Source organism: Prionailurus bengalensis, chromosome B1 (assembly GCF_016509475.1).
Source record: "Prionailurus bengalensis isolate Pbe53 chromosome B1, Fcat_Pben_1.1_paternal_pri, whole genome shotgun sequence".
NCBI classification, from domain to species: Eukaryota; Metazoa; Chordata; class Mammalia; order Carnivora; family Felidae; genus Prionailurus; species Prionailurus bengalensis.
In genome coordinates this window covers 16,013,800-16,040,561 of record NC_057344.1, presented here as the reverse complement: position 1 = coordinate 16,040,561, position 26,762 = coordinate 16,013,800, and the positions used below count along the sequence as shown (strand labels likewise).

Sequence of the window (26,762 nt, the reverse complement as noted above, 5' to 3'; positions counted from 1 at the left end):
ACAGTGGCTCAAAAATGTCCTCAGGGACCCAGGTTCTACCACTGTGTTCGTCCAGCTGTGTGGTGGTGGTTTCATTCTAAGGCTAGTAGGAAATGTCTGCAGAATTTTTAGTATTCATATCCAGACATGATGATGTCCAGGCAAAGGGAAACTGTGTCTTCCTCTGGCTTTCTCAGAGTGGAGGAAACTTTAAAGCACTCTCAACTGACTCACGTCTCACAGCCCAGAATTGGGTAACACTCCTATTTCTAAAACACTCATTGGCAAGAGGAATGGGATTATTGTGGGCTGGTCACTCACCCTAGAGTTAGGGGTGGGAGTCAGGAGAATGGAAGGAATCTTCCCCTTAAGGACAGGGCTTCGTAGGAAAGGGATAGGTAGGTGTCTTTAAAAGGGAAGTGGGGTGGGAAGACTTGTTAAGAAGAAATGAAGAGGAGGGGCATCTGGGTGGTTAAGTGTCCAACTGACTCTTGATTTCCGCTCAGGTCAGGATCTCACGGTTGGGTTCCTAAGATCTAGGCCTGTGTGCACTGACAGCACAGAGCTGGCTTGGGATTCTCTCTGCCCCTCTCCCCCACTCAGTCACGTGTGCATGCTCGCTCACGCATGCACAGGCTCTCTTTCTCTCTCTCTCTCTCTCTCAAAATAAATAAATATGTTTTTTAAAAAAAAAAAAAAGGAGGAGGAGAGTAGAAATGTATACTAATTGGGCATCCACAAGGCCAAGGTTTCTTAAGCTGTAATATGCATACAAGTCCTTGGAGAGCCTCTTAAAATGCAGATTCTGGTTCATTAAATCTAGAGTAAAACCCAAGGAACTACATTTCTAGTCAGCTTGGTGGTGATACCTTGGCTGATGGAGATACCGGTCTCCAAGGACCCTAGTATTGAGATTCAAGACACAAAAAACTATTTGGTTTCGCTGAAGAAACATACAGGTATCTCTCACTATTCCTGTCTAATTCTTTTTGGAAACTTAATTGGATGTAGAAAGCCTAAACATTTTTCCCACCCCAAATCCCTGAAAAGTTTCTCCTCCAAATATAATTGAAGCACTGAAATACTGTTTAAACACAGAAACTGAGCTAAATGTAGGAGGAAAATTTATTAGTACTGCTGCACGGTAGGGAACCCTGATCTGAGTGACCTGGTTATAAGTAGTGCTCAGAGCTTTTAAAGGTACAGGAACAAAGGTGGCATTTTGCCACTTGGTACATCTGTTACTGGAGCCCTTAATCCACAAGGGTTCCTTTATTAGCAGTAAAATACTTTACTTATTTCTTTTTAATTTTTTTTAAGTTTATTTATTTTGAGAGAGAGAGAGAGCGTGCGAGCAGGGGAGGGGCAGAGAAAGAGGGAGACAGAGAATCCCAAGCAGGCTCCACACTGTCAGCACAGAGCCTGATGCCAGGCTTGAACTCATGAATTGTGAGATCATGACCTGAGCCAAAATCAAGAGTCGGACACTTAACTGACTGAGCCACCCAGGCACTCCTTTAACAGTAAAAGATATGAAACACTAATCATGGCCAACAGTCTATTGCAAAAAGTATTTCTGTCTTTCAAAATTATTATTCGTGCTCGATTGACCCACTGTTTTTCAGATCCAAGAATGTTTTTGTAAGGATTCTTGGTTTTTCCCTGTAAAACTAAAACATTGGACCTGGTAAGATAGAGATGTGTGCATGGCCAGCCTATCTATGCCTTTTCTGCACGCATTTCTCAATATACTTTATCACTTTCAACTTACACTTTTTGGGCTCTTCTAGGCCTCTTAGGCTCAACTAATTTCTTCATAACCTTTTCCACTTCAAATGAAGAAGACAACAGTGGCATTGCATACCACAGCTCAGAAATTGTGAGCAGGAGAGGTGCCTGGGTGGCTCAGTCGGTTAAGCACAAAGACCGACTTTGGCTCAGGTCTTGATCTCACGGCTTGTGAGTTCCCAGCCCCGCATCGGGCTCTGTGCTGACAGCTCAGCCTGGAGCCTCTTCAGATTCTGTCTGTCTCTCTCTCTCTCTCTCTCTCTCTCTCTCTTTCTTTCTCTCTCTCTCTCTCTCTCTCTCTCTCCACCCCTCCCTCGCTCATACTCTGTCTCTCTCTGTCTCTCAAAAATAAATAATCATTAAAAAAATTTAAAAAAGAAATTGTGAGCAGGTAATGTGAAGCCATCAGAGAACAGCTGAGGTGGGAGCACAGCATACTCTGCACCCTCTCAATTTAAACATCATGTTAAAATGGTTTATTGTTTTGATTAAAAATTTAGTGAGCTATTAGAGGAACTATTGGGCCAGAATTCAGATAGTGAGGGATGCCTGCACAGCTAACCGTGTTAATGTTATTTACTGGTTTCAAATAAACTTGTTAACAAGTTTGTAAATTCGAACTATAAAATATTAAGCCTGGGAAACAAAGGTTAATCAAAGAATGTAAAATCAAGTCTCCCAGTTATAGGCCAGAGAACAGTGATACAGTATTAAACTTGGTTACTTACAAAATGTGGTGAAGAAAATTCTAGAAGTGGAATCAGAAGATTTTTGGCTTCTGGGTCTCATCCATGTGACCATAGACAAGCAGTTAACTGTGCCCTTCTTCATTTGTAGGATTAGGTAATTGATGTAGGTTGCTAAGGTATATTCTAAGTTCAGAGTTCTGGGGTTCTATGAGAACTATTAGAAGGGAAGATTAGTGTGGACTAGCATTATTAAGTGTCTGGCTTTATTTACTTAGTTACCTATTTATTTTCTTATTTGTTTATTTTAGATATCTTACTTTAAAGTAGACCTTGAAAGTTTAGTAGGATTTCTAAATATTTCAGCCTCTTTTAGCTCAATTAGGTGGCTGCTTTGGGGAGACTTCCCACCCCACCCCAAGCCTGCCTTGACTATTTAAATGTTCATAAGGTGTGGTTGGAATTAAGTTCTTCGGCCTTGGTCTGTAAAGCACCGAATAGGCAGGCAGAGAGGACATTTTTTTTTTTTTTTTAATTTTTTTTTTTCAACGTTTATTTATTTTGGGGACAGAGAGAGACAGAGCATGAACGGGGGAGGGGCAGAGAGAGAGGGAGACACAGAATCGGAAACAGGCTCCAGGCTCCGAGCCATCAGCCCAGAGCCCGACGCGGGGCTCGAACTCCCGGACCGCGAGATCGTGACCTGGCTGAAGTCGGACGCTTAACCGACTGCGCCACCCAGGCGCCCCCAGAGAGGACATTTTGAAAGTGGAGTAAACAAAAGTTTATGCGTTGGGTTATGGCATGAATCTCATGTTTGGAGAACAGTGAATAAACGGACATGACCACATTGGAAGGTATGTTTCGTACTTTGTACAGGTGAAATTAGGTCAGTTTAGGAAGAATCTGCAGGACAAAATTGACACATTTTGGAAACGTACCACCTAGATTCTATGTGAAATAATTAGATACATCATGAGAGGATGTATCCTGAGAAGAACAACTAATGTAAGAGAAAGATAGCATTAAGGCAGCATTGATGAGTGAAGAAAGTGGTTGCACTTACTGTTCAGCTGATGGCACCACCCGGGAATGAAGCAAGCGCCTTACTGCAGGGGAGGGCGTGGGCCTGTTACACTCCTGGGGAAGAGGCTGCCTGTCCTGAGAGTAGCTCCTGCCCCATCCCCCCGGGCAGCACCTCATCCCTTTACTGGCAGGCTTCAGCGAACAAGGTTCAGATAGGTGAGTAGGAAATCTCAGACATTGTCAGCTCACTACCAAGTATTAGTACCTTTGGAGAAAAGCTAAAATCAGCCAGAGGCACCAGACTCGTAGATGAAGGACATAATACTTGAAATAGAGCTCAGTGATTTTTTTGGAGAGTAGCTGCAGGACCCCACTATTTCCACTAATAAAACAAATTTGCCTTTTACCTCACTCTCCTGTCTCGTGTGCACAGTGGCTTTTCTAGGGGCTGTACTACAGTGACAGGCAGCACACTACACTGAATGCAGAAGCAGACGTGGATCCAGCTGCCTTCTACGAAGGCAGGCATTAAAATATTTGCAAGAATTAAATCTGCCATTCTCCTCGCCAATTATTGTTTTTTTTGTAAAAGAACTATTAACCTATCACTGGTTTATTATTTCCAGATAAATGAAGATCTTTAAATGTTTTTACTTTTAACTTTGAAGTTTGTTTTGAGAGAGAGAATCTCAAGTAGGTTCAACACTCAGCACAGAGCCCCATGCAGGGTTCTATCTCATGCCTGTTATATCATGACCTGAGCCAAAGTCAAGAGTCGGGGCCCTCAACTGACTGAGCCACCCACACACCCTACTTTAAAATTTCTTTTAATGTTTACTTTATTTGATTGATTGAGAGAGAGCAATCGTGAGCCACAGAGGGGCAGAGAGAGAGGGAACAAATCCCAAACAGGCTCTGCATTATCAGTGCCGAGCCCGACATGGGGCTTGATCCATGACCCTGGGATCATGACCTCAGCTGAAATCAAGAGTCAGACGCTTAACCGACTGAGCCACTCAGGTGCCCCCTACTTGTAATTTCTAACATAGTAAATATTGATAGATGTAGCTCACATAAACATTCTTTGGGGTCCTCAATAATCTTTAGGTGTGCAAAAGGGTCCTGAGACCAAAAAACATAACTTCTAGAAGGATGTAATTAGAATATTTGATTTGCAGTGTATTAGAGGAAAAAAAAATTAACAATCTTTCTAAAGGGGAAACAATGGGAAAAAATAAAAAAAGTATTTAAAAAAAAGATAGGGCACCTACGTGGCTCAGTCAGTTAAGCGTTACACTCTTGATTTTGGCTCAAGTCATGATCTTACGGTTTGTGACGTCAGGCCCCGTGTTGAACTCTGTACTGACATCATGGAGCCTGCTTCAGATTGTCTCCCTCTCAGTGCCCTTCCCCTGCTCACTTGCTCACTCTCTCAAAATAAATAAACTTTAAAAAAATGAAAAAGATTGTAGGAAGAGATCAAACAGTATAAGTAGGTGGTTTCAACTTACCAGAAGATGCTATCAGAATATCTTTAAGAATTTAAATCAAATCCAACCTAAAAAGACATTTTAAGTCGTAGGAAGAATGGAAAAATAAAGGCTTGAAAAAGATATGCTTAGGCAGGTATTAACAAGGAGAAAATAGAAGTATCAATCCTAACAGTATGCAAAATAGAATTCAAGAAGTGAATTTGTCCCACTAAAGGGACAAAGAAGTATTTTACATTAATAAACTGACCACTTGGGGCGCCTGGGTGGCGCAGTCGGTTAAGCGTCCGACTTCAGCCAGGTCAGGATCTCGCGGTCCGTGAGTTCGAGCCCCGCGTCGGGCTCTGGGCTGATGGCTCGGAGCCTGGAGCCTGTTTCTGGTTCTGTGTCTCCCTCTCTCTCTGCCCCTCCCCCGTTCATGCTCTGTCTCTCTCTGTCCCCAAAATAAATAAAAAAATGTTGAAAAAAAAATTTTTTTGAAAAATAAACTGACCACAAATCTACCAAGGAGATTGATAAAAAGCAAAACAGAACTAGATCATGAAATGGTCGGAGCCGTAATCGCTAGGGAAGACTGATTGATTGATTACATCATACACAGAGAAAACTTAACTGCTTGCTTATGGGATAAATGTCATCCACATGTGTTTTGTCTGTTACACAATATTTAAAGTGATGAAATGCCAGTTACTGTTGCTACATAACCAATTAGCCCAGCACTGGGGTGTGGAGAGACTCCAGGGTAGGGTGACTTGATGGCTGGGGACTGGAATCAGCTGGGTGCTGATTTATTGATTTGTCAGGTGTCTGGGCTTGCGATGACTTAAAGACCAGACTTTGCATGGGTCCCGACTTCTTCATATATGATGGGCTCAGTGTAGCTAGATTTCTTATTCTTAACACAGTGGCTCAGAGCTCCATGTACAGTGTTGAAGGAAACAAAGCAGTAACCTCATCCCCTTTTATGACCTAGTCTCAGAATGTGATCATGCTAGTCCTATAGCATCATTTCTTCCACATTCCTTTAGTTTAAATGGTTATAAACCTTCCCAGATTTAAGAGGGAGGGACATATACCCTCCATCCTAAGGGGAGGACTGTCAGGTAGCTTATGGACATGTTTCAAAACCTCTTTAGTCCAACATACTGCTTTACATTCCTTCAAACGTAAAAAATACATTCCCCTTTTCAAAGATCCCCCACCCCCAACCTTGACATCGAGGGTCTAAATCAGGTCTAAGTGCAGCTGAACCTCACTCGTGGGTCCTCGGTCATATATCTTTGAGTACTGGGACAGGCTTCTGCCAGGAGAGATTAGGAAGGCCTAGTAGTTATATTTTTGAACCCCGTAAGTCCTAGTTCTTCTGTATTCTGTGTTTTAACTGAAAACTGATCGGTTCTTGTTTTTAGCTCCTCTCTCTCCTTTTTCATTATGGATACGATCAACCATTAATAACTCTCAGCATCCTGCACGGGGATCTACTTAGCCAAACCCGCCAGTGGTGGGTATTGTTTCCATTTTCCTAGTCACCACTGGCAACACTTTTGCTAAAATTCTGTCACTTCATCCTCTACATCAGCAGTCTCCTCCAGACCTTTCCAGCTCTGGTCTCAAAGCTAGTATTTTAGGTTTTTATTGCAGTAGTACTCCAATTACTGGTACCCGGTTTTGTGTTAGTTATTGTTGCTTTGCTAACAAAACACAAAACTTAGATGTGTAAAAGCAGCAACCTAGGATGACTCGAAAGACTAGGATCGTAATGCCTGCCCGTGGCCCCTTTATGTGGTTCAGTTTCCTCACAACATGGCAGCTTCAGGCTAGTCAGACACAGGGTGGCTCAGGGGCCCAAGTACAAGTATTCCAGCAAACAAGGTTGGGGGGCTCTAGGGGGTGCATCTCCTCCTTTGCCTAGCCTTGAAAGTCACACTTTTGGCTATATTGTTTTGGTCCACACAGTTTCAAGCCTGCCCAGATTCAAAGGAAGGGGGTGGGAAGAATGTCACAGAATTTCTTATCTGACGAGTTCATGAAGACAAATTTAATAAATTCAGTTGTTATTCCTTGCATTGAGACCTCTCAGCTACAGGTGTTGATTTTTTTCTTTAAACCTTTAAAAATAACTTTATGTTTTTAGGTTTATTTATTTTGAAAGAGAGATTGCTCACATGCAGGGAAGGGTGGAGAGAGAGGGAGAGAGAGAATATAAAGCAGGCTCCACAACATGAGTGTGGAGCCCGATGTGGTACTCAAACTTGTGAACTGTTGAGATCATGACATGAGCCAAAGTCAGATGCTTAACCGACTGAGTCACCCAGGCATCCCTAAAAAATAACTTTAAAAAGAAAATACCATTGGTTTTTTTAATAGGGATCATGAATATCCCTACAGGATGTTTTTTTGTTTACGTTTATTTATTTTTCAGAGAGAGAGAGAGAGCACATGCACCCACAAGTGGGGGAGGGGCAGAGAGAGAGATCTGAAACAGGTTCCACGCTGTCAGCAGAGCCCAATGCGGGGCTGGAACCCATGAACCATGAGATCATGACCTGAGCTGAAGTTGGTTGCTTAACTGACTGAGCCACCCAGGTGCCCCCAGATGTGTGTGTGTGTGTGTGTGTGTGTGTGTGTGTGTGTGTGTGTTAGGAACAGATATTATATGAGAAAGGATTTATATGGCTTAGAATAAAATTTCCAGTGATAGCATCACATGTAAATTTTTAGAACTGCTGTCTGTATCTCAGCCTAGGTGAAAGCAAAGCTGATTGATACATCTAGTGACTTGTGTTAGATGACTGAGTAACTGACTCTAGCGATGATGGGCATGATATTGAAATACGGTAAAGAGTTGGAACAAAACTGTTTCATTAAAGAAAACTAGGGAAAGCAATGTTTCTTAAATATGTGAGTTTAAATATTTATATACATACTTACATAAATGTGTTCCTGAAAGTTTATTCAATTTACAAATTTTTTTAGATTTCAATTGAAAAACAAAGGATCAAGTATTTGAGCATGCCTCATGTTAAAGCATACATAGCCACTTTAGAAAAATGTACTAGTGATAACTAGCATGAGTATATGAGTACTCTATATATACTTTTTCCATCATGGAGCGTTAGAGTGCTATTATTTTCAATGTATTAGATTGAACTTTATTTTACTTATTTTTTTGCTATTGCCTTATTTTACTTGTAAAAACTTTAAGATTTTTTTTTTCAATTTTATTTAATTTGAGAAAGAGACAGCACGAGTGGGGAAAAGGCAGAGAGAGAGAAAGAGAGAATCCCAAGCGGGCTCCACACTGCCTGTGCAGAGCCTGATGTTAAGCTCAAACTCACGAAATCACGAGATCATGACCTGAGCCGAAATCAAGAGTCGGATGCCTAACTGACTGAGCCACCCAGGTGCCCCCTAAAAACTTTTTTTTTTAAATGCCATTCAGAAAATAGCTTTTAATTCCCTTTAAGATTTAATTTTTTTTTTTAATTTTTTTTTTCAACGTTTATTTATTTTTGGGACAGAGAGAGACAGAGCATGAACGGGGGAGGGGCAGAGAGAGAGGGAGACACAGAATCGGAAACAGGCTCCAGGCTCTGAGCCATCAGCCCAGAGCCCGACGCGGGGCTCGAACTCACGGACGGCGAGATCGTGACCTGGCTGAAGTCGGACGCTTAACCGACTGCGCCACCCAGGCGCCCCCAGTCACATTTTAAAATGGGGATTAAAAAATGTCTCTGTGGATTTAACAGTGTAAAATGCTGAGGAAGTTAAAGAATTAAAGGTACTCAAGTAAAAACAAATAACAGCTACTTTAAAAAAATATTGTAAAAAACAAATCACATGTTCCAGTCAGTTAATCTGATACATTGTACTCATTGGTAGTACAGAGTTAAGTTGAAACATTTAGCAATCTTAGTATTTTTAGAAACTTTTAACAAGTGTTTCGTAATAATTGTCACTTAACTGAAAATTGGTGAAATTTAAGAATTAAGCATGTTGGTAAAATTTCATTTGATAATAATAGTATGCAAAACATTTTTATTGGTTAAAAACTCCTTTTATATAATGTATTCATTTTAGCTTATGTTTAATTAGGAATAAAATGTTTGATTTTTCCTGTAGAAGTATTTGTTTTAATGTCAGTATTAAGACCATAAAGTATTTTCAGATTAAGTTGAAAGTTTCAGAATATTCTGGGTTTGTTTTTTGCCAGTTGTTAGCCATTGTTTCCATCAGTCATTGCTGAGGACTGACTTTATTTATTTATTTATTTATTTATTTATTTATTTATTTATTTCTAAGATTATTTGCTTATTTGAATAATCTCTGCACCCAATGTGGTGCTTCATCTCATGACCCCAAGATCAAGAGTCGCATCCTCTCTACATGTTGAGCCAGCCAGGTACCCCGAGAACATTTTATTTTCTAAGTATGCCCTCCAACTCACAAACTGTCTCAGTTGAAGTATTGTATTACATTTGTGTATTTGGTGCACTCAACCAGAGGTTTCTAACCTCCCCAGCTACTAAGCTGCCTTAGGGAGACATCTACATTTCTTATTAAAATATTTTTATGGTTGAATGTATGGTTTTTACTCCCAAAGAACCCAACCAAATGTGCAACTCTAGGCTGCCTCTGATTTTTTTTTTACATAGTTGTAGTAAGGATGTCATTATTTCATACATGCCTTTTCATGACACTAACATAGTCTCCGTTTCTAAGAGTTGAAGTGTCAGTTTGTGCCGTCACGTTGCCATGTGCCTTGTTCAGTCATCTTTCCTTGTCTTGTTCGCTTCTCTAGCTTTTCTGCAATTAGATAAAAAAGGACCGCAAAGACACCACTTTGATCAGCCTTCAGTAGCACCAAGGAAAAACTACTCTTTCACAAGAGAGGAGGTGAGACAGATTGATAGGGAAAATCAGAGGCTTTTGAAAGAACTCTCAAGACAGGCTGAAAAATCAGGAAGCAGAAGTACGATTCCTAGAAGATCGATTGTTCATCCCCCTAAGTTATATCACAGTGCCCTCAACAGGCAGAGGGAACAACAAAGGATTGAAAGAGAAAATTTGGTAAGTAACTAAAATTTTTTAGTCCTCAAAGAAAATAAATGGTAATGATTTATAAGGCCAACTGACAGGAAATCAGATACACCCACATTTTCATAATTATATAAAAGTAAGTATGGATGTGTATGGTGTGAAATACATAATGAGCCACGAGCTGGAAAGTACAGTAGGTGTTTCTTGTTGGGTTTTTTTTGGTCATCAAGCTAGATTTTGAGGGAACGTTAGATGAAATTACTGAAAGCTGTATTATTTGGCCAGGTGTGTTAAATCTCTGCAGTAGTGTAGGAAATGGCATTCCAGGGGTCAGATACACGTATCTTTTGTGAAGTATTCAGTCACTAGCCAAATCTGTTTTACTTTATTGTATCCTTGAAGGCTGAAACAATTTACATATTATTTATTTTAAAGGATAAATACATCTCAAAGAGGTCAAATTTTGGTGATCTGCTCCTTGAATTAAGAATCAGATATTAAGAATCAGATAACTAAACTGTGATGTTCCAAGGAATATAGGGACTGTTGAAAATCTTCACATTAAAAACTATTACTCGTATCATTTTCTTCATAAAACTCCATTCATAACAATTGTTGGTGTTTACTGGGCTCTTACCTAAATGCCGGGCATTGCTCTAAGTGTCTCCAAATATAAGCTTATTGAATCCTAACAGTATCTTTCAGGTAGGTACTGTTTTTATCCACATTTTACTGATGACATAACAGAGATCTAAAGGAATTAAATAATTAGCCCAGGGACACAGAGCTGGTGAGTAAATGGCTGAGCCAAGATTTTAAATACAGGTAGTGTCTTAAACCAAAATTAGACCCTAATGGGCACATAAATTCAGAGCTAAGATAATTGATAAAGCTATCATTAAAATTATTAAAACGGTTTCCAGAATTCATCCTCATTGTATTTCGTCACCCATACGGTTCTGTTTGACCATGTGCTTACCTGAACTTGTACTAACACTTGTAGAAATTTTTACTGTTGTCACTAATCTCAAGAGCCGGGGAGCTGGGATGGTGTATTTACAAAAACCAGTAACCCTTACGGGCATGTGGCAACAGGTAGGTGGCAGCAGAGCAAGCTGAATGAGGCTGTGGGCAGTGAGCTACATGCCAGCTCTGTGCACGTGACCGTGACAATTATTTAAGGTTCATCCATGACTTAGGAAGATTTGAAATTATGTCCTGAACATTTGGGTTTGCCTTTTTTGTTTATTTTGACTCTCCTGCATGACTCTGGAGCCTCTTTCGCAAGTAGTTCATAGTGTATCCTGTTTTACAAAGTTTAGGTCATTTCATCCTCACAGCACCCTAATGACATAGTTACTGTTGTTGTGGAGGAGCAAATGAGACTCTGATTGGGACATTGGGATTGTTCAAGGTCAGGAGTCATAGTAGCAGAGTCATATGCGAGTTACCTAGCTTTGGGGTTACTTTTTTTTTTTTTTTTAACAGCTTTTTGAGATACAGTGTGTATACCATAATCATTTAGGGTACAATTCAATGGGTTCTGGTGTCTTACTAATTTTTTTAAGTTGTAGTAAAACAGATATAATATAAAATGTGCCATTTTAACTCATTTTTGTGGTCAGTTCAGTGGCACTTTCACTGTTGCCAAAACTTTTATTGTCATCCATATAGAAGCCCTGTACCTATTAATAACCCTCTTTTCCCCCTTCCCCTCAAGTAACCTCTAATCTACTTTCTGTCTCTCTGTATTTGCCTAATCTGCGTTTCATGTAAATGGAATAAGACAGTATTCATGGTTTTGTGTCTGGCTTATTTCACTCAGAATAATGTTTTTAAGGTTCATCCATGTTGCAGCATGTGCCAGAGCTTCATTCCTTTTTCTGGCTGAATAATATTGCATTATATGTGTGCACCACAGTTTGAATATCTGTTCACATGTTGATGGACACTTGGGTTATTTCCTCCTTTTGGCTGTGAGTAATTTTGTAGCGAATACTGATATATAAATGTCTGTTCAAGTCTCTGCTTTCAGTTCCTTTGAGCGTCTACCTAAGAGTGGAATTGCTGGATCATATGGCAGTTCTGTGTTTATCTTTTTGCAGAACCCAGGTTTACTTTTGAACAGTTGAAACCATTCGTGTAGAGTGACAATTCCGTGTATGACCAGGATGAAAACTATCAGCAGCCTCTTTTTACAGCTTCGGTCATCCCTGAAATCAGTTGTACATTACAGCTATTTTAATAAACAGTGGGAAATTACCAGTTTTACTCTTTTTACATACACTTAGTAGTTTGTATATGTGAGCAATATTTTTGTCCCATTTGATAGTAAGATCTTATTAGTATACTTGAGAACAGTAGAAATAAAATGTGGGCCACATGAATAGTTCAAAATTTTCTAGTAGTCATATTAAGAAGGTAAAAAGAAACAGATGAGATTCTGACAAACTATTTTATTTACTGAGTAAATTCAAAATACTACATTTTAAAGTATGTAACCAATGTAAAAAAAATTAATGATGAGATTTTTTTTTTCTTTTTTGTGTACCAAGTCTTTGAAATCTGTTGTACATTTTCCATTGAGTGCTCATCTCTGTCTGGACTGGCCATATTTCAAATGCTGTGTAGCCTCACAGTGGTTAGTGGCCTTGGGCATTTAGCTCTAAATCAAATACTAATTCATGCAGAAGTGAAAAAAAGTAACTTCAAGCTGAATAGGAAAATAAACAATTTATTATAAAATATCATTTATTATGTTATTGTTTGGAGAGTTTATCATCTGCATTTATGTTTAACGCTTCATTCTCTAAACCAAAACAAAACTTTTCTTGACTGTTTCTACAGTTATTCCTCATAATGACTGTTTATTTTTTCTTTTTTAAAAAAAATTCTAGGGGTACCGGGATGGCTCCGTCCGTTAAGCATCCGACTCTTGGTTTCAGCTCAGGTCATGATCTTGAGATTTCATGAGTTCAAGCCCCATATAAGTCTCTGTGCTGGCAGCATGGAGCCTGTTGGGATTCTTTCTCTCCCTCTCTGCTCCTCCCTCACTCATGCTGTCTCTGTCTCTCTAAATAAAAAAATAAACTTAAACATTTTTTAAAATTCTATTATAAATTTCCATTAGAAGTATGTCAAATTTATGTTTTAGTTTGAGAGTGTTTGGCGGTCTTAAAATATTATCTTCTTATGGTATGTCTTTCCATTTATTCAAGCTTTCTTATATTCTACCTTAGTAAATTAAAAAAAAAAATTTTATGTTTATTTTTGAGAGAGAGTGTGAGCAGGGGAGGGGCAGAGAGAGAGGGAGACACAGAATCTGAAGCAGGCTCCAGGCTCCGAGCTGTCAGCACTGAGCCTGATGCGGGGCTTGAATTCATAGACCATGAGATCATGACTTCAGCTGAAGTCGGATGCTTAACTGACTGAGCTACTCAGGTGCCCCTTCCTTAGTAAAGTTTTGTGGTTTTCTTCAGAACTATGTATTTCTGTGCTTTTGTACATGAAATTTTAAATTTTTTTGTAGGTTATTTATTTTTGAGAAAGCGAGGGAGCAGGGGAGGGGCAGAGAGAGAGAATCCCAAGCAGGCTCCACACTGTCAATGCAGAGCCCGATGTGGCGCGTCAAACTCAGGAACTGTGAGATCATGACCTGAGTCAAAATCAAGAGTCTTAACCGACTGAGCCACCCAGGAGACCCTGTGCATGAAATTTTTTATTACATTTTCTGTTTGCTCTTGTAAACTGTTAATTTTTGCATATGTATTTTATAATCTGCCACCTTCCAAATGCTTCTTTAGATCTATATTAGCTCTAATAGTTCCTCTGTGTGAGCTGGTATATTTTTTAATCTGTTTGCTAGCCTGTTCATAATCAAAATACACGCATGCATACACACGTGTACACACCCACACACGTTCGTGGTTATTTCTGTGTCAGATGTAGTGCACAGGCAGGGTCCATTACCTCTAAATGTTTATGATTTGTATTTCTTTCATTCCTGTATCTCCAGTGACAGAGACCAGTCAGACAGCCAACAGGCATGATGACTGAAGAGTTCTGTTCCAGTACTTTAGCTTGCTGGTAGTCCAGAGGCTGTTTAGAGTGACATAATCCAAAACAAAGAAATAGTGCTGTGCTGAGTGGGTAGAACAGGAAGGCAAAGATCCTGTATAAAATCGAGTCCTGTGCTTCAGAGTTAAAAGCATATTGTTAATCTTTCTGGTGAAGTTCACAATTTTCATTATGTTTCAGGAGGCAAATATTACCTTTCCTTCTCATTCAAAAAGGAAACAAATAAAAGGAATAATAAAGAAAAAGTAATTTTATCTAGTAGAGGGCATGCTTGCTACCCTACATAGACTCGATTAAAATTTGTGAATTTCCAAAAATGGGTCTCATTTTTAAATTCGTGAATTTTGAAATACTCTCATTAAGCCATATTTCCTTAATTCATTTGAATATAATATGAATCCTATTTTTATGAAAGAGTACCACAATAATCTTAGCAGAAGGAGAGGGTGATCAGGTGAGTAAGGGTATTTATACTTCGCTTTGCTGTCTAAAAGAAATGAGATTATTTCTTTTTTTTTTCTTAACACGTATTAATTATTAAGAGACAGAGAGAGACAGACCGCGAGCAGGGGAGGGGCAGAGAGAGAGAGACACAGAATCTGAAGCAGACTCCAGGCTCTGAGATGTTAGCACAGAGCCCCATGTGGGGCTCGAACTCATGAACCATGAGATCACGACCCTAGCCGAAGTCATGACTGAGCCACCCAGGCACCGGGAGATTATTTCATTATTTAAATGTATGTCAATTGCCTTCTTTGTATGTGAAAGAAGAGGATGAGGGGAGGTGAGTATTTGAAGCAACATTAGGGAAGAAGGAAGATTCCGTAAGGAACAGATAAGGATTAGAGCCTAGGGTTCAAATGGAATTAACTTGTTTTTCTTTTTTTTAACTTTCTGAGAATACACACACACATACATATATATGTAATTAGTTTTAAATCCAGAGAAAGTAGGCAGTAAAGTAGAACATAATCTTTCCATTCAGGAATTCTTCTGTTAAAATATTTTTTTTTTTGTTAAAATATTTTTAAAATAAAAGTAATGCATATACAAATTCAGAAAATGCAGGTCATTCTTAAAAACATTAAATGAAAGGTAGAATCCTCCTTCCATCTTCTGTTCTTTGCTAGTCCAGAGGAGGAATTTTATTTTATTTTATTTTATTTTATTTTTTAATTTTTTTTCTTTTTTTTTTTTTTAACATTTATTTATTTTTGAGACAGAGACAGAGCATGAACGGGGGAGGGTCAGAGAGAGAGGGAGACACAGAATCGGAAACAGGCTCCAGGCTCTGAGCGGTAAGCACAGAGCCCGACGTGGGGCTCGAACTCATGGGCCGCGAGATAATGACCTGAGCCGAAGTTGACCACTCAACTGACTGAGCCACCCAGGCGCCCCAGAGGAGGAATTTTAGACCTCTTAGATAGAATGTGAAAACTATCAAGCGGAGAGTGATACGTTGTCACAAAGATGAAGATTTATGGTAAAGCTCATATAGGGGCTCCTGGGTGGCTCAGTTGGTTGAGTGTCCGACTTCGGCTCATGGTCATGATCTCATGATCTCAAAGATCTCGTCATCTTCAATCAGGTCATGATCTCATGGTCTGTGAGTTCAAGCCCTGCGTCGGGCTCTGTGCGGACAGCTCGGAGCCCGGAGCCTGTTTCAGATTTTGTGCCTCCCTCTCTCTCTGCCCCTCCCCCACTCATGCTCTGTCTCTCCATCAAAAATTAACATTAAAAAAATTTTTTATGGTAAAGCTCATACCTAGTGTAAGAATTCAAGTGTGATTCATAAGATCTTGAAATAATTTATAGTTCACTCTGATTTTCTTCCTTCTCTGGTTATTGTCTGTGTCTCCTATCATACAAGAAAGAAAGCTAATGATAACTAAGGGTGGCTTCAGTTACAGGAAAATATGAAGAACAATCCTGGTTTTCCCTGACTGTAGGATGCTTGTTACTCTTTAATGTCCTTCGGGGTCTTTGCTTTATCACTTTAGAAACAATGAAGCACCTCCCCTCTGCTGACAACTGCAGAAATCATTAACACATTAGTCATTCATTTGTTTTAACTTTTCTGTTTCCAGAGATGGACAGGATTCAGGTTGGGTTAGTTTTCCTTCCAAAAAGAATACTTCCTAAATAGAAAAACAAATATTTGGACAAACTATTTGGGATTCTTTATTAGAATTTGATTTGAGTAGCAGATTCTAAGATTGAAAATACTAAGAATTTGTAAACCACAAATTGGAATGTAAGTAACCATTCTTATCATTTCTCAATTCATGAAACATATTTATTTAATGTCTGCTGTGATCTATGTAAGACACTGAAGGAATATAAAAATGTCTATAAAATACTGTCCTGTCATATAATATATAACATAGCTAGGAAGGTAATACTAGTGCATGTCAAAAAACTAGAAAATAATACAAAGCAATATGAATGGTAGCATTAATGTTTGATAACTCTGTACCAAATGCCGGGGACTGCTGTGAGCATTCTATATGCATTATCTCTATTACTGCTTAAAACTGACTCTTGGAGATTATTTCATTAATACCCACATCAAGTCATACGGTCATATAATCATTGGAAGAGCCAGGATTTAAATGCACGTCTTTCTGACTAGATAGCTTACATTTTTGTTCACTCTGATGCAAATGTTAAAATATTTTGAACTGTCATTTTTTTAAGTTTTACCCAGAAGTACTGAATTATTCACTAGATTAAAATGTATCTACTTTTGATTTTACACTTTATACAGTAATCAGTACTTCATATTTTGATAGTTTCTATAAGCAAGAGCTGTTTCTAGTAGAAATCATCCCTTTAACTTCTCCTTAACTTATTCGTGACATACAAATGATATAGTTCCATGTAATTTAGATAGCTGATCTCTCTCTCGTTTTCCAAAGTTTCTGTCTGTAAACTTGATAAGTGACATATCAGGACAACAAAATGGGTTTATTCTTTGCCTTATTGTCAAATTATTTCAGAATTGATTTTGATTATATTACTTTATATGTTTTATATCTGATGAATAAGCGTCGCAGTTTTCTTAAAATTTAAAAAAGAAAAACCTACATCTAGCCAAATAAACAAATTTAGGAAATTAGTTTATCCAAAAAATAGTGAGGCTTCTACTAGCAAAAAACCAAAGTTAGTAGTTAACTGAAAATAAATTTTCTGTCCTGTCCCCCCCACAGCTCAGAGGGTAGTTAATAGGATAATCAGATGACACGGCAAACGATGCCCTGCCTAGCAGAGTACATGGTGTGATACGTAGGAAGTTTCTTACTCACTTATAAATGTGTCACTCGGGCATGCAAGAGTATTCTCTTCTTATGCAAACTATAAATGACAGGGCAATATTTTGTATTTTTTCTTCTGTTCCTTCCAGTGTCTTACATAACTCAGAGCAGTTACAAACTGTAGGTAGAAAAGGTATAATCCTAGGAGGTTTTGCCCTTAAAATACACAGCCTCACTATGTACAGTGAGAAAAAGACCACATATGGTCTTGTGATGGCAAGACCATAGACTTTACAGACGGAACCATGTTTAAATTGTAAGTCTGGGCTCAGCAGAGAAAACCGCTAACTCTAGTGGAGTCTGGCTTCCTGAGGGAGTTAGGTGTGCTCTAGCCTTAGAAGGTAAAGACTGAGAAAGGCCATCTCATGCCAAAAAGAGCTGGCAGGCCGAGATCTCTCACTTGGTCGGTGTCCTGCTTCATGTGCTCTAGATCACTGCCGTTTGTCTCCAGGTTCCATGTATTTCTGTAACACCTTCCTTCTCCCTTTTCTAAACAGCTCTCTGGAGTATTTTGACTTGTTCTACTACCATCTATCCCTTCTCAGGAATTACTCAGAACACCAGTCAGAATAGAAGGGTGAGGGTGAAACTGATGAGAGCAAACACAAAGTTGAGAAAAAGTTCTGGATATGGTTGGTGGTCATGGTTCACAGTGATGTGAATATACTAAATGCCACTGAACTGTAAGCTTAAAATGGCAAATTGGTAAAATGGTAAAAATGGTAAATTTTATGTATTCTTTGCCATAATAAAAAGAAAACAACGTTGAGGCAGAAGGAAAAACAAGGTGTGCAGAAAAAAATTTGTCCTGTGACTGAATTCAAGAGGCTGGTTTTTTAATGGCAATCTGAGTGCTGAACAAGCATTCTCTTTTCAAATAAAGATCAACTTGCTACAGAGATAGTTTAACTCGATAAAGAGATAATAAAACAATCATAGATCAATTCCTTGATCCATTTGGTCTGCTCAGATATTCCCTTCTCTACGATACCTTTGAAAATGAAACAAACTTTCTACCTTTTAATATATGAGGAAAGAAAATAAAATTAGGAATGTTTACACATTAGATTCTGTTACGGAATCATATTAAAATACAATGTTACTGGATATTATGTTGCCTTGGCTAGTTGGTTTATATATCTATTTAAAAGTTATAGTAGATGATTTTCAAACTTAAGAGTAAAAACTTTTTTCTTCCAAACTAGATTTTATGCAGAATATTTAGTATATGAAGCAGGCAACATGGAGAGCACAGATGGACCGGTAGAAACTGGGAGCGGGAGACCTGAGAGGCCACCCCCTTGGCCTCTCCTCAGTGTCCAGTTGGGGCACAACTGGAAAGTAAACAGCTAGAAAGCCAGTGCTCTAAAGTCATATATAGAATTGATAGTAGCTTAGATAGGTTTGTGGTGATGTCTAGGTTGAACGAACACACTGGCCTTTTAGCATTATATTACTCCCGTTTTGTCCATTCTCTGAGAAAATCAGGTTTCATGCATTTCCATTTATAACACCTTTCCAAACATTGTAACCTGACATAAAAGAGAGATGTGCCTGTGATCAGTTGTTAAAACCATACTGGTTTTATAGGATAGGTGAAACCCTTAGATTTTCCTAAAAAAATTTTTTAATGTTTATTTATTTTGGAGAGAGAGAGAGAGAGCAGAACACGAGCAGGGGAGGGATTAGAGAGAGAGGGAGACACAGAATCCAAAGCAGGCTCCAGGCTCTGAGCTGTCAGTACAGAGCCTGATGTGGGGCTCGAACTCCTGAACTGTGAGATCATGACCTGAGCTGACATCAGAGGCTTAACCAACTGAGCCACCCAGGTGCCCCAAACCCTTAGATTTTCCTGAAAGTATATTATTTGAAATATTTTTTCACATAGCATCTCAAAAGTGATTTTAAAATCTTTATTTCATAAATTTCTATTAAGTATTTACTGATTTAACACTAATTTGAAGAGCTATCTGTACCCCTATATTTATTGCAGCATTATTTACAATAGCCAAACTATGGAAGCAGCTCAAGGGTCCATCAATAGATGAATGGATAAGAAAGGCATGGTATATATACAATGGAATATTACTTAACCATTAAAAATAATGAAATCTTGCCATTTGTAACGTGGATAGAGCTAGGGAGTATTGTGCTGAGTGTGTCAGATAAAGACAAATACCATATGATTTCACTTCTATGTGGGATTTAAGAAACCAAACAAAGGGGGAAAAAGAGACAAACAAAAAAGCAGACTCTTAACTGTAGAGAACAAACTGATGGTTGCCAGAGGGGAGGTGGGGAGACAGGTGAAATAGGTGAAGGGGATTAACAGTACGTTTATCATAATGAGCACCAAATAACAGAATTGGTGAATCACTATATTCTACACCTGAAACTAATACAACACTTTAATGTTAACTGTGCTGGAATTAAATATTTTAAAGTGCCTTTTTAAAAACTTACTGCTGTTGTTTTCCTGAGTTATTGCTATCACTTACTTCTATCTAACGTTGACTTTTGAATTGTCTTTAAATGAAGGCTCTATTGAAAAGACTTGAATCTGTGAAACCAACAGTTGGTATGAAACGCTCTGAACAACTGATGGACTATCATCGCAATATGGGTTATCTCAGCTCATCACCATCCACCAGACGAGTGAGATCAACTCTTGGCCAGTATAGCCCGTTAAGTAAGCATGCTCAGAATTATTTTGTTCTTGTGTGTATTTTATCCTTTTTAAAAAATATAACTTATGTTCTTGGATAGAGTTTGAAAATGGCTGACTTCTGGAAGGCATTGTATTATTTTTCACTAGTATGCTCTTCTCTTGTGTTAGTTCACTCAACTTCAGGTTTCACTCACAGCATGTAATAGTAGCACAAGAAAGAAACAAGAAAAACGGTTGAAAATATCAATACTGTCTTCAGTAGTAGACACTTTATTACATTTGTTAGAGGAAGAAATGAATAGATAACGCTGTTTAAAAGTGGCTGAGACATTCCCCCTAACAAGCTAAGGATTATTGGTAATAGCCTCCCGCCCCTATGTGTGCTTTGTCTTCCTCACTGGTTAACTAAAACAGGAATCAGCAGTCTGTAGAGTCATCACATATAATCCCTCCTAATGCCTGACCTGTGATCAACACACACCCAGCTAGTGGTGCGTCCCACAGAATGTAGCATGGAGTGGCCACCTCATGCTAGGGTGTGTGACACAGGAAGTTTATGCTGTCGCTCCATGTGTGCATTCTAAACCATAAAAAAAGAAGCCGAGGCACCTGGGTGACTCACTGGGTTAAGCACCCGGCTTCAGCTCAGGTCATGATCTCACTGTTCGTGAATTCCAGCCCCAGGTCAGGCTCTGTGCTGACAGCTCAGAGCCCGGAGCCTGCTTCAGATTCTGTGTCTTCTTCCTGCTCTGCCCCTGCCCTGCTCACACTCTGTGTCCTTCAAAAATAAATGTTAAAAAAAAAATTAAAAAAAATTAAAAAGAGTGAGAGAGAAGCCAATGTTAGAAGAAAGCTGTAACCACCTATGACATCCCAACTTCCCAGTGCTCTTGTGAGTCTTAAACACTCAAATGACTAGTGAATCCATTCATTCATCTCATTCTTCAAGCGTCACTTCCTTGCTATAGTCATTGACTGACATAGGGTCTTAATCCAGTAATTCATACTCGGCATTATGCCTTGAACATGGTTAATTATTTCTTGAACAAATTTGTAAATAGTTATATAAAGTGGCTTCTTTTATTGCTTGAATCATTTGAGCAGCTTTTTAAAACATGTATTCCCATCCCAAATCTGTTGAATCTGAACCCCCCCAATGTAGAGTCCGGGCATGTTTATTATTATTTTTAATTTCCACAGGGAGTTCTGAAGTGCATTCCTGTTTGAGAATCATACTAAACTACTAAAAATTCATGTGAGATAGGGAAGAAAAATTTATTCTGAACTTTAAATTAGGAGAGGAAGTTTATCAAGGGTTAATGGATGTATTTAGTTTAAATAAAATTATTTCTTGTTCTTCATATATTTTCAGGAGGAGCTTCTAGAACATCCAGTGCTACCAGTGGTCTCAGTTGTAAGAGTGAGCGACCAGTTTTTGACACATCCAGTGGCCTGTTGCTAAGACCTAAGCCCCCTAATGTTCGTACAGCTTGGTTATAAAAACTCTTTTTACTTTAAACATTGTTCATCCAGTTCTTACTGAAGTGCTCTTGTATATTATTATAATTCTCTGTGTAAACGTCTATAATGTAAAATTTACGAGTTGTAATTTTATTGTAATTCAATGCAAAATTGTTTAAAAAAACAGTTTAATGTAAAATCAGTGTTTCCTGTGAGGATGTATTTCTATGAGAGGTATATGTATTTGATAGAAAAATGGTAGTATGCATGTATATTTTCTCAACATAGAAAATGATTCAGCTCTTACACTGACAAAACAGTTGTGATAATATCACACTGTATGTTGGACCCAAGATGTTAACTATGTTGTTCTTGTTTTATGTTTTTTTTTTAATTTTTTATAAGTTTTAAACCATGATCATAGCTCCTAAATATAACTGTTTTCTCTTTGCTCCAGAATTCAGGTGGTATAACTCTTAATTTGATTGTAAGACTTGATTGTATACTTACTGTGAAACGAAACTTGAAATTTGTTTCCATTGGTGGAGCTGATTTAGATTTGGTGAGCAGACTGAGAGAAGCTTGTACTAGGGCAGCCCTTGTGATTGACCAAAGGCATCTACTACCTCCATATGAGTAAGTGTGCTGAGTTAGATCTTAAAAATGTGATCAACCATTCCAAACCGTTTCAAACTGTGAGTATTAGAAAGTTCATCTTGGAAGCAAGCTCCTTCTCTTCCACGTTCTTACACATTCAGGTAAAGTACCACTAACGATTCTGAGAAATGAGGTAGACTTTAGAGTCACAGTCCGCTACGTTGTGAATAGGTTGTCCAAGGACCAGATCACCACAAGCAAAAGCAACTATTTGTCGAGCACAATAGCACCACCAGTTTGAAAAGGCAAGAAACAGATCCTGAGTTGTGTCAGAACAGTGTTTTAAGTGATACTGTTAACAAGTTGTGTTACGTTTCAGTGTTTACTATATTCAGAGAGGAGATAAATAAGAAATGTGTGGTCTTAAAGCTTTGGAAATTCCAGCTACTATTTTTAAGGACTGAGAAAGAAAATTAAAATATGAATGGTAGAGGAGAAATAGCACACATTTTGTTGAGGCTACTTTAAATGATGTCAGCTAATTTTCTTGTTTGGTTGGGGCTTTTGAGTTGAATTCTGGCAGAACCATTTTTGCCAGTCCCACTTTGCAAATCCTGGTAATCTTAATGGAATTAGTAAGGGCAAATAGGGTGTCATATAGTTGACGAATCAGAATATTTCTCTGTCGATCTGTGGGCTCTCATTTCATATACTGGGAAGTTTCCATATTAAATGCCAAATCTTGCTTTTTTTAATGTGAGTTCTTGCTCTGTAGCCGTGATAATATTTGTTGTTTGTTTTTCCAAGTTAACTCAAGCTTTTGTAGCATGTGGACTGAACTTACTTTTCTAACCACCTTGGGCAGTAAGCCAAACATCATGTTGCTAAATATCTATTCAGAATTTCTTGGTCTTAAGTTGGCATTGATAGATTTTGTCAGAAGATAGGGCCTGTGAAGTGTGGCAACAGTGGTGTTGAAAAAAATTCATGTGAACACAACCTGACACATTTTTCTGCTTCTTTCTTTGGGCTATAATGTTCATTCATTGCTATTTGAAGCTCTCTTCTGGTGCCCACGTTTTTACATCATTTAGCAGTCTGCTTTATTTATTAACTTTAGCTCTGCTAAACCAGGGGTGTTTTGTTTTCTTTTGTGTTTAGCTTACTGCACTTTTAATGTTTGTATAACAACTTATCTTTAAGAAGAGATAAGGTAATGCCGAATTTGGACACCCGCCTGATATGGTAAGCCAGTTTTTAGAAATTGATTTTTAAGTTGTTAGGGAATATCTATCTATATATATCTATATCTAGATATAGATATATATAGATAGATTGATATAGATATCTAGATATAGATATATAAAAATATAAACCTTTTATGTTCATGACATTAGTCTCTGAATATATTTTATATGGCCTTTGCTGTCATAGGTCAGGATTACAACACATAATTTTTATAGATCAAGCTATATTTGGATTTTAGATACTAATTTCATGCCTTCAGTTTTTACTGCTTTGACGGCGGGTTCATCAAAGTATCGCTGATAGCTGGGATCCAACTTGGAGTAAAAGTTGGGAATTCCGAGCAGCAATGTTCGTCCTTTCAAAGCAGAATTCACAGGTCTGTCGTCATGAGTGCTTATATACGATAAGTAAAAATAGAAGGATAGGAGTGGAAGAATACACTATTTTCTGATATAAGCCAAGCTACTTTGAAGGTTTAAGGGACACTTTTATGAAGGAATCGTAAGTGTACTATTTTTATTTTCAAGAACTTCTAAAAGGTGAAGGATCACCTAGCACCACTACATATTAGGTTCACTTGGACCTAATATATATACTTTGGAAATTTACATCTGCAACTGGAAGTTATAATCCAGAATCTAAAATTATCAGGCAAGATTCTTATTGAGAGTTATTTTCATATCTGTCAAATGTTCAACTAATGTTGCCTCCATTTTAACAAGATTTTGAACTATTGAGATTATTTCCTAAGGGATACCTATTTTATCTCACACTTTCCCTACTTTGTTCAGTCTCCATTAAAAGGCTGCTTTCTTAGCTACTACTCCGAATAAAAGTTTTCTGGTTTGCTTATAAATGTAGTGTAATGCAGTTCTCAAACCATTAACCCAGTGTCCAAAAATGGTACGGGAGCAACTTTAGAAAGAGGTCATCATGATACGTGTGCGCTTCTCCTGTTCAGATTCAGGCACTGCACACTATGCAAAGTGTTATGGCCAGTATAAGTTGGAGACACAGTTGAATTTATTATATTTTAATAATTAAATTTATAAGATGTTTAATATCTTAAACGCCAAAATCTTAACCTATAAATGATTGTATACCATCCTAGGAAATGTGCTTAATGCTAATGGCTACTTTATTTCCATGAATAAAGATTAGTAATAAACTTAAAAATCAACATCTTTTTTTAACTTCCCCATCTGTTACGTGTTTTAAGCCTGAAGAATTAGCTTGACATAGTGAAGACAGAAAGAACAAAAGATAACTGGAGCTCCAGGCTGTCGGCACAGAGCCTGACGCGGGGCCCAAACTCATGGACTGCGGGATCATCACCTGAGCCCAAGTCAGACACTCAACTGACTGAGCCACCCAGGTGCTCCTTACCTTTCCCTTTTAGTCATGCGGTTCATTTGGCATTGTTGTCTCTTTTTCAAGAAAGAATTCTACTGTTACCTTAATTATTGGCTTCCAGCTTTATTCTTTAGGTTTAATTTGCCATTATTTTTCTAATTACTTGAAATGGATGTGTAGTTCACTGATGTTCAGGCTTTTTTTTTTTTTTAAGTAAACTCTGTGCCCAATGTGGGGCTTGAGCTCACAACCCCCAGATCAAGAGTCACATGCTCTTCTGAGTCAGCCAGGTGCCCACAGCCTTTTTTATTTTCATTAAGTTCAAAATATTTTTGAGTTTCCATTGTGATTTCTACTTTTTAACCCATGGGCTCTTTAGAATATATTTTTATTTTTATATTTATTTATTTATTTATCTATCTATTTAAGACAGTGCACAGGCACACAAGTGGAGGAGGGACAGAGGAGGAGGGGGGAGAGAGAGACAGACACAGAGAGACTGAGAGACTGAGAATCTTAAGAAGGCTCCGTGCCCAGCTCAGAGACCAACATGTGGCGGGGTACCATCGCACGAACTGTGAGCTCATGACCTGAGCCAAAATCAAGAGTCAGTGTCTTAACTGACTGAGCCACCCAGGCGCTCCTAGAATATATTTTTAATAGGATGTTTTAAAGTTATGTTTGTGTTTTTGGTTTATATGAAAAATTGTAGAAAGATCTTAAAACTCTACATCAGGGGTCTGCAAGTTTAAAGCCTCTGAGCCAGCCAGGTTTCAAAGGCTTTTACCTTTTTAAATGTTTTTTTATTATTCAGAAGAATATTTGTAACGTGAATATTATGCAATTCACATTTCAGTGTGTGTACATAACTTTTATGGAACACAGCCATGGTTATTCATTTTCTCGTCCAAGGCTGCTTTTGCAATACAGCAAAGCCAATGTGTCAAAGACCATCTGGCCAACAAAGCCTAAAATATTTACTGCCTTGTCTTTCAGAGAAAGTTTGTTGACCCCTGCTCTGAATGGTGTTTTCTTCCAGACAGGATTTACTTTTGCTTCTGGCAGGCAGCAGGGTGCTCGAAGTTGCAAATCGCATTAAAACAGAGATTGAGTCGGCATCAGTGACTGCAGGCTTCCAGTTCCCTTATTGTCACAGTGTCACCCTTCGGGGGTCCCAGTCCAAATGGGTGTTTATCTAGGGCTCCCCTTTCTTGGAAGGCCCTGGGTTCTGGTTTTTGTCCCTTTTCCCTCAAGAGGTCTTTCAAATTGTTTCTAGTTCCTCAGCACTGCAGCTATGTTTTCCACAATTTGAAGATACTCCATGGGGAAAACTGACCCCCAAATACTAGGCTCACTTCTGTGGGTTCAGATCTTGGCATTGGCCCCATAATATCACATGCCTTATTAGTTCTCCAGTGCCTTCGAGCAGATTTTTATTTTAAATATTAGTTTGAATCCCTTTTCTAGTAGTTTTCAGAGGGAGCATTGGTTTGCACTTACCTAGTCTGCCAATGTGGAAACCTTTATAAACCACAGACCCACTTGTTTTTGAAGAAAATTCTTAGATCTTACGGTGAAACTGACAAATGACTTGTGCTGATCTTGAACCTGAAGGTGTTTGGCCCACTGTCTAATGAAGCAGCCCAATTTTCTTTTCCCCCACTGTGTCCTTTCCAGGGTCGGGGATGGTGATTAACATGATCCTATTGTCTTTTCATACCCATGACAGAAGCCTGAGGGTGAGCCTAGCCTCTTCCCTCTGGCTTCTTTTAACCAGCACTCCAAGCCCCTTCTTAGCCTTGCTGTTATGTTGCTCTTTTGTTTCCGCTGCTATCTCCTTGTCCCCCAAGTCATTGTCTACACTGGTGCCAAAGTGCTGCAATGGAAATTTGATCATGTCACTTCCCTGCACAAAAAGCTCAGCGACTTTTTTTTTTTTTTTTTAAACTAGGCTCCACATCCAACAAGGGGCTTGAACTCGAGATCCTGAGATTGAGGCACGTCCTCTACCACCTGAGCCACCCAGGTGTCCCCC

General features: G+C 38.6%; 1 protein-coding gene across 2 annotated transcripts in view; it reads left to right on the top strand.

Annotated features, from left to right (window-relative positions):
* CFAP97 (cilia and flagella associated protein 97) overlaps positions 1-24,554 on the top strand; it is a 42,153-nt gene extending 17,599 nt beyond the window's left edge. For both annotated transcript variants that reach the window (XM_043558620.1, XM_043558631.1), the window contains exons 3-5: positions 9,771-10,039; positions 19,939-20,089; positions 21,441-24,554. In XM_043558620.1, coding sequence (XP_043414555.1) covers positions 9,771-10,039; positions 19,939-20,089; positions 21,441-21,568 — 548 coding nt within the window. In that variant the 3' untranslated portion in view covers positions 21,569-24,554. The remainder of the gene's footprint in view (positions 1-9,770; positions 10,040-19,938; positions 20,090-21,440) is intronic.
* The last annotated feature ends 2,208 nt before the right edge of the window (positions 24,555-26,762 follow it).